Here is a 12,467-nt window from a genome sequence, read left to right as displayed (position 1 = left end):
GTAGATTTTCTGATGATGCCCATTCTAACTGGTGTGGGGTGATACCTCATTGTAGTTTTGATTTGCATTTCTCTAATTATTAGTGATGTTGAGCAGCTTTTCATGTGCCTCTTGACCATCTGTATGTCTTCTTTGGAGAAATGCCTATTTAGGTCTTAATCTAGGTTTTCTTACGTGAGCTTTTGTAGTTTGTATATAAAGAAGTTGTCCATTTCGTGGATATTTTTGGTAATATTTCCTTTTTATTCTTTTAAAGTTTGTGTGGTCTGTAGAGATACAGGAATAACTCAGAGATGTGGATTTGGTTTCAGACCACCATAATAAAGTAAATATCACAATAAAGCAAGTCACAGGAACTTTTTAGTTTCCCAGTCTGTATACAGTATGTTTACTCTATATGTAGTCTATTAAGTGTGCAATAGCATTATGTCTAAAAGAAAAATATACATACTTTAATTTAAAAGTACTTTATTGTTAAAAAATGCTATCACCTGAGCCTTCAGCAAGTTGTAATCCTTTTGCTGGTGGAGGCCCTTGCCTCAGTGCTGATGGCTGCTGACTGATTAGGGTTGTGTTTGCTGATGGTTGGGGTGGCTGTGGCCATTTCTTAAAATAAGAGAACCATGAAGTTCACTGAATTGATTGACTCTTCCTTTCATGAACAATTTCTCTGTAGCAGTCAATGCTGTTTGATAGCATTTTACCCACAGTAGATCTTCTTTGAAAATTGCAGTCAATCCTCTCAAACCCTGCCACTGCTTTTTCTAACTAAATTTATGTAGTGTTCTAAATCCTTTGTTGTCAACAGTCTTCACAGCGTCTTCACCAGGAGTAAGTAGATCCCATCTTAAGAAGCCACTTTCTTTGCTCATCCATAAAACGCAACTCCTCATCCATTTAAGTTTTATCATGGATTACAGCAGTTTAATCACATCTCAGGCTCCACTTCTCATTCTAGTTCTCTTGCTGTTCCCACAGCATCCTTTCTCCACTGAAGTCTTAAACCCTTCAGAGTCATCCGTGAATGCTGGAATCAACTTCTTCCAAACTCCTATTAATGTTGATACTTGACCTCTTCCCATGAATCACAGATGTTCTTAACGGCATCTAGAATGATGAATCCTTTCCAGAAGGCTTTCAGTTACTTTGCACAGATCCATCAGAGGAATCACTATCTATGGCTGCTATGAAATGTATTTCTTAAGTAATAAGACTTGAAAGTGGAAATTACTCCTTATTCCTGGGGCTGCAGAATGGATTTTGTTAGTAAGCATGAAAATGTTAACCTCGTTATATATCTCCATTGGAGCTCTTGTGTGGCCAGAGTCATTGTCAATGAACAATAATGTTTTGAAAGGAATCTTTTTTTCTGAGCAATAGATCTTAGCAGTGAGCTTAAATCCCCTGTAAACTGTGTTGTAAACAGATTTGCTGTCATCCAGGCTTTGTTATTCTGTTTATAGACCACAGGTTGAGTAGATTTAGCCTTATTCTTAAGGGTCCTAGGGTTTTCCAGAATGGTAAATGAGCATTGACTTCAACTTAAAGTCACCAGCTGCATGAGCCCCTAACAGAGTCAGCCTGTTCTTTGAAGCTTTGAAACTTTGAAGCCAGGCATTAACTTCTCTCTAGCTATGAAAATTCTAGATAAGTATCTTCTTCCAACAGAAGAATGTTTCATCTACATTGAAAATCTGCTATTTAGTAAAGCCACTTGCATTATCTTAGGTAGATTGCCTGGATAACTTGCTACAGCTTCTACATCAGCACTTGCTGCTTCACCTTGCATGTTTATGTTAATGAGATATGGCTTTTGTCTTTAAACCTCATGAATCAACCTCTGCTAGCTTCAGACTTTTCTTCTGCAACTTCCTCACCTCTCTCAGCCTTCATAGAATTGAGGAAAGTTAGGGCCTTGCTCTGGATTAGCTTTTGGCTTAAGGAATGTTGTGGCTGGTTTGATGTATCCAGACTTACTAAAACTTTCTCTATATCATCCATAAGGCTTTCACTTCCCTATCATTTGATTAAAGTGGAGTAGCACTTTTAATTTCCTTCAAGAAATTTTCCTTTGCATTTACAACTTGGCTGTTTGGCACAAGAGGCCTAGCTTTTGGCCTGTCTCCGCTTTCAACATGCCTTCGTCACTAAGCTTAATCATTTCTAGCTTTTGATTTAAAGTGAGAGATGTGTGACTCTGCCTTTCACTTGAACACTTAGAAGCCTTTGTGGATTATTAATTGGCCTAATTTCAATATTTTTGTGTCTCTGGGAATAAGCAGCTCCAAGGAGAAGGAGAGAGATGGGAGAACAGTTGGTCGATGGAGCAGTCAGAACATACACATTATCAATTGTTTACTGTCTTATATGGGTTTGGTTCATGGTGCCCCCAAATAATTACAGTAGTAGCACCAAAGATAACTGGTCACAGATTACTGTAACAAATATAATAATAGAGAAGTTTGAAATATTTGTGATAATTAACAAAATGTGGCACAGAGACATGAATGAGCAAATGCTGTTGGAAAATGGCACCGATAGATTTGCTGGATGTAGTGTTGCCATAAACCTTTAATTTGTAGGGAATTCCCTGGCAGTCCAGTAGTTAGGGTTCCATACTTCCACTGCAGGGGGCATGGGTTCGATCCCTGGTTGGGGAACTAAGATCCCACATGCCTCTCGGCCAAAAAATGACAGTAGCGACAACAACAACAAAAAACTTTTCTCTTTGTTAAAAAAGAAAGAAGAAAAAAAAATGCAGTATCTTCAAATTGCAATAAAGCAAAGCACAATAAAATAAGGTATCTCAGTATCTCTTCTTTCATTCCTGATATTTGTAATTTGTGCTTCCTTTCTTTTTTTCCCTGATCAATCTAGCTAGAGCTGTATCAGTTGATCAATTTGATACATTTTCTACAGAAGATTTATTTTCATTGGTCTACTTTATTATTTCTCCCAGTAGAATTATTTTCTGCTCTTATTTTTATTTTTCCATTTTTTTCTCCTGGTTTGGGTTTATTTTGCTCCTCCTTTTCTGGTTTCAAAAGGTAGAAGTTTAGGTGATTTATTTGAGAACTTTCTCTTTTCTATTATAAACATTTTGCTACAAATTTCCTTTTAAGCACTATTTTAGGTGCATCTCACAAATTTCAATATATTGTTTTTTTCATTTTCATTCAGTTCTAAATATTTCCTAATTTCTTGGTATTTTTCTTTGACCCATCAGTTATTTAGAAGTGATTTTGTTTAATTTCTAAATATTTGAGTATTTTCCTGATATTTTTATTATTTTTATTTATTTTGGCTGCTCTGGGTCTTAGTTGCAGCACGAAGACTTCTTAGATGCAGCATGCAGACTCTTAGTTTTGGCATGCATGTGGGATCTAGTTCCCTGACCAGGGATTGAACCCAGGCCCCCTGCATTGGGAATGCAGAGTCTTACCCACTGGACCACCAGGGAAGTCCCCTGATATCTTATTTTTAAGAGGGAAGTTTAAATTAGTCATTTGAGACTTTTCTAATATAAGCATTTAATCCTATATGCTTTTCTTTAAGCACTATTTTAACTGCATTTCATAGATTTTGGTGTGTTGTGTTTTAATTTTCATTCTTTTCAAAATACTCTCTAATTCCTCTTGAAACTTCCTCTTTGATCCAAGAATTATTTATGAACATGTTATGTAATTTTCAAATGATTGGAAATTTGCTGTTATCTTTTTGTTATTGGTCTTATTAATACATAGTTTAATACCATTAAGGTCAGAGAACATATTTTACATGATTCAATTCTTTTAAATTTGTCAAGGTCTATTTTATGACACACAATATGGTCTGTCTTAGTGAATGTTCCATGTGCATTTGACAAGAATATTTATTCTGTTTTTGAGTGGCGTGGTCTATAAACTCTTTATCAGATTCAGGTAGTTAATGGTGTTTGTAAGTTCTATTCCCTTGCTGATTTTTTTTTTTTTTTTTTTTTGGCTACTAGCTCTATTAGTGAGAGAGGTGTTGAAGTCTCCAGCTATAATTGCAGATTTGTCTATTTTTCCTTTAACTTCTGTCAGTTTTTTCTTCATTTATTTTGAAGCTCTTTTTATTAGGTGTACTACACTCCTGGGTTTATTGTGTCTTCTTAGGAGTTGACCTTTATATCAGTATATACTGCCTTCTTTATTCATAGTCATTTTATTTGCTCTGAAATCATTTATCTGATTTTGATATAGCCATTCCAGCATTTTCTTGATTACTCTTTGTGTATATTGTGTATCTTTCTTCATCTCTTTACTTTTAAACTACTTATTTCATTATATTTGAAGTGAGTTTGTTATAGACACCATATAGATTGGTCATTTTTTGAAATTCAGTCTGACAATCTATCCTTTAATTGGTGTGTTTAGACTATCTACATGTAATGTAATTATTGCTATGTTTGGATTTAGATTTTGTTTCTTTGTTTCCCTTTCTCTGCTCTGTTCAGGTTACAGTTGACCCTTAAACATCTCAAAGATTAGAGGTGTTGACTCCTGCCCACAGTCAAAAACACACATACTACTCTCACCCTCAAAAACAAAGGAATTGATAAATGACTCACCCAAGCATAAGAAACTGAAATCGTTTGAATAGAATCAGGATGTAGACCCTAGTTCTTTTGATTCTACATATTGTGATCTCTAATTGAACAAACTTTTCCTATATTTAGTTAAAGATCTTTAAAATGAAAATACAGGTCCTATAGTTACTGAAAAAAAAATATCTGCATGTAAGCTGACCTGCAAAATTTAACCCCATGTTGTTCAAGGGTCAATTGTATATGTAATTTTTAAAATTACATTTTAATTTATCTAGGGTGAGTTGGCCATGTATGCCTTTTTTGTATAATTATTTTTTTAGTAGTTCCTCTAGGGATTAGGTTGCTCTAGGTACACTTAACTTTTCATTTTATCAGCAGGCTTTCTCTAGTTGCGGTGCAAGGGCTTCTCGTTGAGGTGCGTGGGCTTGTCTTATTGTGGCACACAGGCTCTAGAGTGTACGGGCTCAGTAGTTGCAAGGTGCTGGCTTCTCGAGTTGTGGCACGCATGTTTAGTTATCCCACGGCATATGGGATCTTAGTTCCCCAACCAGGGGTCAGACCTGTGTCCCCTGCATTGACAGGCAGATTCTTACCCACTGTGCCACCTAGGAAGTCCCCAGTGGCATTTTATTTACATTAAAAAAAATAAAGTCAGTCCTCATGTACTATTTTTTTTAAGCTCTTTATTGGAATATAATTGCTTTACACTGTTGTACCAGTTTTTGCTGTACAACAAAGTGAATCAGCTGTATTTATACATATATCTCCATATCCCCTCCCTCCCACGACTCCTTCCCACCCTCCCTATTCCAGCCCTTTAAGTCATCACCCATCATCGAGTTGATCTCCCTGTATTATGCAGCAGCTTCCCACTATTTTACATTTGGTAGTGTATATATGTCAGTGCTACTTTCTCACTTTGTCCTGGCTTCCCCTCCCTCCCCCCACCTCACCCCATGTCCTCAGGTCTGTTCTCTACATCTGCACCTTTATTCTTGCCCTGTCACTGGGTTCATTTGTACCATTTTTTTAGATTCCATATATATGAGTTAGCATACGGTATTTGTTTTTCTCTTTCTGGCTTCGCTCTGTATGACAGTCTCTAGGTCCATCTACCTCACTACAAATAACTCAGTTTCATTCCTTCTTATGGCCCTCATGTACTGTTTCTTATTACCAGCCGTCAGTGAATACCAACAGCATAATATTAAATTCTGTTTTTATAAAGGTAATTTCTGTCTATAAAGACAATGGGGACTGTGGATAAGGTTCATATGGTCCAGGTATGCAGGTGTGCAGTGATTTGATAGTAATAGAATTTGGAAAATCTTAAGTAGTAGAGTACTTAGCACACCCCTCAGTCCAGTGGTTCTTATTAAACTTTGGCAACTATCAGATTCATCTGGAAAGCTTGTTAAATAAAGAACCCAGAGTTTCTTGATATAGTAAGTTGAGGTAAGACCTGAGAATATGCATTTTTAACAAGTTCCAAGATGATGCTGATACCACTGGTTAGGACTACACTTTGAAAATTAGTGCTTTAGTTTGATCCTCTGAAATACCAGTCTTCTCTGATAAACTTTTAGCAGAAACTGTATCGTAGTCAATCACAACTGAGATTCTCTGAAGAGCAGATGGCCTGGTCTTTTGTGTTTTAAAGCTTTTTGGAAGTATAATTTACATAAAATTAACTCACTTTAAGTGTATAGTTTAATTAATTTCAGTAAATTTCTGTAGTTGTGCACCAGTGCCACAATTCAGGTTTTGAAGTCCATCATGCTAAAGTTCCCCCACGATCATTTGCAGTCAGTTTCAGCACTCAGTTTCAGTCTGAGGTAACCAGTGATCGGCTTTCTGTCTGTATGTTTTTGCACTTCCTAGAAATTTCATATAAATGAGATCATATGATATATACTAATTGTGTCTGGCTTCTTGCAATTAATATAGTAATTTTGAGGTTAATCCATGTTGTTGCTTATATTTGCACTTCACTCATTTTCATGAGGTAGTGTTCTGTAGCATAGACATACTTCGTTTTGTTTATCCATTTGGAAGTTGATGGACATTTGGAGTTTTTCCAGTTTGGGCTATTATGAAGAATGCTGTTTTGAACGTTATAAATCGGTATATGATATACTATATGAATTTTATAAAATGTTTCTTTTGAGATAACAAAAGTAGTCTATAGATTTTAGTCTTCACAAAATTCGTATATCTGCTCTTGTTGATGGGTAAAATTCACACTGAATTAAACCGGGAATAAAACAGCTTTTTAATATGGAAATGTTCAGATAAAAATAAAAGCAGAGAGAGCTGTTTAATGAACCCCCATGTACCCATCTCACCTAATTTTTTTTTCTTGGTTGCTTTGGGTCTTTGTTGCTGCGCACGGGCTTTCTCTAGTTGCAGCAAGCAGGGTCTACTCTTCATTGCAGTGAGTGGACTTCTCATTGTGGTAAGCACAGGCTCTAGGTGCGTGGGCTTCAGTAGTTGCAGCGCGTGGGCTCAGTAGCTGTGGCTCATGGACTTAGTTGCTCCAAGGCCTGTAGGATCTTCCCAGACCAGAGGTTGAACCCCTGTCCCCTGCATTGGCAGGCAGTTATTAACCACTGCACCACCAGGGAAGTCCCATCTCACCTAATTTCAACAATTGTTAATAGTTTTTGACATTCTTTTTTCATTTGTACCTTGTTCCTCATCTGTTTCTGGTATTATATATTGAATCTCAAACACCCTATTATTTATTCTGTAAATATTTCATTGTATATTGCACATCTGTATATATGTATATACACACACACACATATATATATATACATAAATTTTCATGGCCATTATTTCACAGAAAATTAGCAATAATTCCTTAATATCATCTACTACCCAATTTATGTTTGTTGGCCCTGATTGTCTGAAATATATCTTTTTCTAGTTTGTTGTTTGAATCAGGACCAAGCAAGATGCACACATTGCATTTGATTTATAAGACCATAAAGTCACTTTTAATCTATAATCCTTCATCTTCTTTTGTTTTTCCGTGACAATGATTTGTTGAAAGAAGTGATTACTTTCTCATAGGATTTCTTATGATCCAGACTTATCTGATTGTATCTTCATATCATATGTTCCTTTATCTCACCTATTTCCTATGAACTGGTATTTAGATATAGAATAGTTAGTATATTCAGGATTTTTATTTTTCTGATGGCAAGATTATTTCTTAGGAGGAATTGTTTACTTCCCGTTGCATCATATGTCTTTCAGGCTCACTTTTACTGATGTTAGTATTGATCATTGAGTTTAGATGTTACCAGCCTGATCCATTCATCATAAAGTTTCCCTTCACCTTTTTTTTTAAATTTTAAATATTTATTTATTTATTTATTTGGCTGTGCCAGGTTTTAGTTGCAGCATGTGGGATCTTCGTTGCCAAGTGCAGGATCTTTGTTGCAGCATGCAAGATCTTTAGTTGTGGCATGCCATCTCTTAGTTGTGTCATGCATGTGGAATCTAGTTCCCTGACCAGGGATCGAACCTGGGCCCCCTGCATTGGGAGCACAGAGTCTTAACTACTGGACCACCCAGGAAGTACCCCCTTCACCTTTTTTTTTTAAAGGCTTTTTTTCTAGAGCAGTTTTAGGCTCATAACAAAACTAAGGAGAAGGTACAGAGATTTCCCATTTACTACCAGACCCCAAGTTGCACAGCTATCACCCATCTGGTGAAAGATGTTGCTATAAGGAAGCACCTCAGAGTGGTACATTTGTTACATTTGATGAGCCTACATTGACACATTGTAGTCACCAAAAGTCCATAGTTACATTAGGGTTTACATTCCATGGGTTTGAATAAATGTATAATGAGATGTAGCCATCATTACAGTGTCATATATAGTATTTTCACAGCCCTAAAAATCTTCTGTGTTCCACCTATTCACCTCTCCCTCCACCTAACCCCTAGAAACGATTGGCCTTTTTTTATCACCTCCATAGTTTTCCTTTTCCAGAATGTTGAATAGCTGGAATACCCAGTATGTAGCCTTTTCAGATTGTATCCTTTCACTTACTAATATGCATTTAAGGTTCCTCCATGTCTTTTCATGGTTTGATAGCTCATTTCTTTTTGCCACTGAATAATATTCCATTGTCTGGATATACTACAGTTTATCCATTTGCCTACTAAAGGATGTCCTGGTTGCTTCCAAGTTTTGGCAATTATGAATAAAGCTGCTTTAAACATCCATGTGCAGGTTTTTTTGTGGACATAAGTTTTCAGCTCCTTTGTGTAAGTACCAAGGGGCAGGGGGCGACTGCTAGATTGTTTGGTAAGAGTATGTTTAGTTTTGTAAGAAACTTCCAAACTGTCTTCCAAGGTGGCTATACCATTTTGCATTCCTACAACCAATGAATGAGAGTTCCTGTTACTCCACATTCTCACCAGCATTTATTAGTGTTGTCAGTGTTCTGGATTTTGGCCAATCTAATAGGTGTGTAGTGGAATTTAATTGTTGTCTTACTTTGCAGTTCCCTGATGATATATGATGTGGAGTATCTTCATGTGCTTTTTGCCATCTCTGTATCTCCTTTGGTGCAGTGTCTGTTCAGGTCTTTGGCCCATTTTCTAGTCAGTTTGTGTTTGTTTGTTTTTGTTTTTATTGTTGAGTTTTAAGAGTTCTTTGTATATCTTGGATAATAGTCTTTTATCAGATGTGTCTTTTGTAAATACTTTCTGCCATTCTGTGGCTTGTCTTTTCATTCTCTTGACAGTGTTGTTTGCAAAGCATGAGTTTCTCATTTTAATGAAGTCAGTATATCAATTATTTCCTTAATGGGTTGTGAAATCTCTCCTCAACATTTACCAAATGCTTTTAGTAGCTACTGATGAATATTCCCCTGATCCTCTATTTCATTAGAGTTGCAAGATAGTCATCTTCTAATTATATTATTTCTTCTGTATTTCTTAACTTGGAATTTTATAAGGAAGAATTTGTTTTATCAACTCTGTTTATTCTGGAATTCAACTTTTACAAGAAAGGAAGGATAAATTCTTGTTTCTTTTTTTGTATTCAATTTATCATTTTCAGAATAATGAGTTGGTATGCTAGCAACCTAGAAATATGATGAAGTCTTAAAGTATCATTATGAATTCATGGGGTTTATTTATTTGATGTGCTTAATCCAATTCAGTCATTGTTTTCACTGGTGATGTCCCCTAAAGTTTACTGCTTTGTCTTTATGAGCTATGTTAATATTTTCATTTTTAACTTCATTATTTTCTTGCTCAAGATTTCCTAGGCTCGTATAGTACTTTGTGCTTCAGACTGTTTTTTTAAGGAGACTGGATCAGTGGGAAATGGAATTTGGAGACTGCAATCTGGATGCTAGGAAGCTTACTGTTATTGGGTTGTTAACTGCTGCTAGATCTTTGATTATTTCTTTTACAAGGGCACTGCATTTACCATATTTTTCAGCGTATGCTCCTACTTTTAACCCCTGAGATTGTATACCCCTGATATACATATGTTAGATTGTGACCCTTGCTTTCAGGGAAGCACTGAAACTTACTGTTAGAATTTAATGAGGTGATATGTAAGAAAATAAATTTTAATTTAATAAATCTAAAAAGCAATGGATAAAATGCAGAGGTGGTACAAGAAAAGAATTGATTAATTCTGTTGGCAGAAAATGTTTAAGGAATGCTACACATTCCCAGGGAAAGTAACATTTGTGCTGAGTATTAAAGGAAGGATATGAGTCTAACTGGGTGTAAAAAGATAAGGGAAGGGGCTTTTAGATAGAGGAAAAAGCATATAAAAAGATATGAAGCAAGAAAACTGGAAAAATAGGTAGGTTGCTATTTGGGGCACCAGGATTGAAGTAGAGAATAACAATAGATGAGGCAAAATCAGGAAAGTATCGTATGCCATGATAAAGAGCCTGTACTTCTCCTAGAGACAACAAGGAAATGCTAAAAATTTTTAAGTAGAAATGTGAAATGACCTAATGTGCTCCTCAGAATAATCATTCTGGCAACAGTAAAGAAAATGGATTAGGAGGGAAAATGTCAAGACAGAGAGACTAGGTCATAGAGTGGGTAAGTTCACTTTTGAGTTTACAAACTTGCCTCTAGAATGGTACTTGGCATATAGTAAATGTACTTGATGATATTTATTTATTGACTGAGCAAAAGGTTATTGTATGAATCAAAAGAAGATAAGTCTGAGGAAAAATCATATAGAGATAAATAGAGCCTGCATTTTTGATAAACTACTTGATTCATCTGCTTACTTAGTATTTTACCTTAAGATTTCCACAAACTAATTAATAAAACAACTCAATAGAAAACTAGTGAAAAAGATATGAATGGCAAGCTCACAAACATGAAACTGAGTGATGACTATGTGAAGATATGTTCAACTTCTCTAGTAACCAGAGAAATGCAAAAATACCTTTTAAATCCGATGAGGTGAAAAAATATTTAAAAGTCTAAACAAAACCCAGCCTTGACCAGGATGTTAAATTGTTGGGACATTTACATGCTGCTGCTGGAAGTGTAAATTGGTGAAACCACTATAGAAAGCAAGTTGGCAATCAGTATTTAGTAAGTTAGAAGATATACATGCCATTTGACTCAGCATATCCATTTCAGGTATAAACCCCAGAGAAATGCTCACAGCTGTACAAAAATACATGTTCAACAATGTTCATTGCAGCATTATTGATTATAGCAAAACTTTGAAAATAAAACAGATGTCTTCAGGAGAATGAATGAATTTTGGCATTTGTATAACAGCATGATACTCTGTGAAAGTGAATAAATCAAAGGTATATGACTAGAACTTGAATAATCGTCACAAACAAAATATTGACTGAAAAAGCCTGCAAAATGATAATGTAGTGTGATGCCACTTATATAAAGTTAATTATGCAAAATAACATTATTATGTGTGTACAGTAAAGATAAAATACCAAATTGAAGAGCCTTGTTAAAAGCAAAACGGGATTAGGAAAGGTTACACAGGGGGCTTTAGCATATTTTTCTTTAAAAAAAAAAGTCAGAAACAAAGCAAAATTAAAAATTAGTAGGCTAGGTGATGTGTAGACAAGTGGTTTTTAAAAATTCTTTTTTATATATTTGAAATATTTCTTATGAAGAAATCCTCTGAGAATAGAGTTTAGAATTATCCTTGTTCGCAAAGTAAAATATTTCTCTAGCACGTAAATACTTTTAACAGCTTTTTATTTTGCAGATTTGACTGATGAATTAGCTCAGAAGCTGTTTGGTGTTTCAGAAATATCTTTGGCAACAATGGCAGGTTCACTCCCCACAGCAGTTCCAGAATCTCCTAGAATTTATCCTTCAAGGACACCCAAAACACCTCGAACACCCAGATTACAAGATCCAAACAAAACACCAAGATTTTATCCTGTTGTTAAAGAACCCAAAGCCATTGATGTAAAGGTACACAAAACACTAGGAATATAAAGCCTGAATTTTGTATACTTCAGCATTACAAAAGGATACTTCTTTAGTTTCTATCACAATAAAAAAATGTTTATTTTAGGTTGCAAGAATTCATTAAAAATTGATATTTTACCATCCTCATGTCTTCTCAGGTTAAGCAATAACTTCTTTACAATTGGTAGTGTTAATTAAAGACGATCAGAAGGTGTAGTGAAGAATCATTCTAAGTTATATTTTCTTTAATCCTTGTGTTGAAACCTAGCAAAGGGCCTTGTTAAGTTTTGTAACTTATATGTGAGATAATTTGAGTTTTGTGACTTCATATGATTTCATAATGTGTCATCCACAGTATGAAAATGTTTGAGTTGGTTTACTGTCAGAGGGTTTTAATTTACTTGTGAGATTCACACTACTGAAAGTAATTGCAATGTTTGAC

At 35.4% G+C, this 12,467-nt stretch overlaps 1 protein-coding gene across 13 annotated transcripts in view; it reads left to right on the top strand.

The window, feature by feature from the left end:
• LARP1B (La ribonucleoprotein 1B) overlaps window positions 1-12,467 on the top strand; it is a 124,958-nt gene that overhangs the window by 86,215 nt on the left and 26,276 nt on the right. For 8 of the 13 annotated variants that reach the window (XM_057705136.1, XM_057705141.1, XM_057705140.1 and 5 more), the window contains one exon: window positions 11,802-12,028. In XM_057705136.1, the coding sequence (XP_057561119.1) occupies window positions 11,802-12,028 (227 nt within the window). Of the gene's footprint in view, window positions 1-11,801; window positions 12,029-12,467 lie in introns of those variants that run through there. The other 5 variants (XM_057705137.1, XM_057705135.1, XM_057705133.1 and 2 more) reach the window with 3 other exon arrangements.

Source organism: Hippopotamus amphibius, chromosome 13 (assembly GCF_030028045.1).
Source record: "Hippopotamus amphibius kiboko isolate mHipAmp2 chromosome 13, mHipAmp2.hap2, whole genome shotgun sequence".
Taxonomy (NCBI): domain Eukaryota; kingdom Metazoa; phylum Chordata; class Mammalia; order Artiodactyla; family Hippopotamidae; genus Hippopotamus; species Hippopotamus amphibius.
The sequence above is the reverse complement of the archived record's forward strand: the minus strand, read 5'-3'. Positions and strand labels throughout refer to the sequence as shown.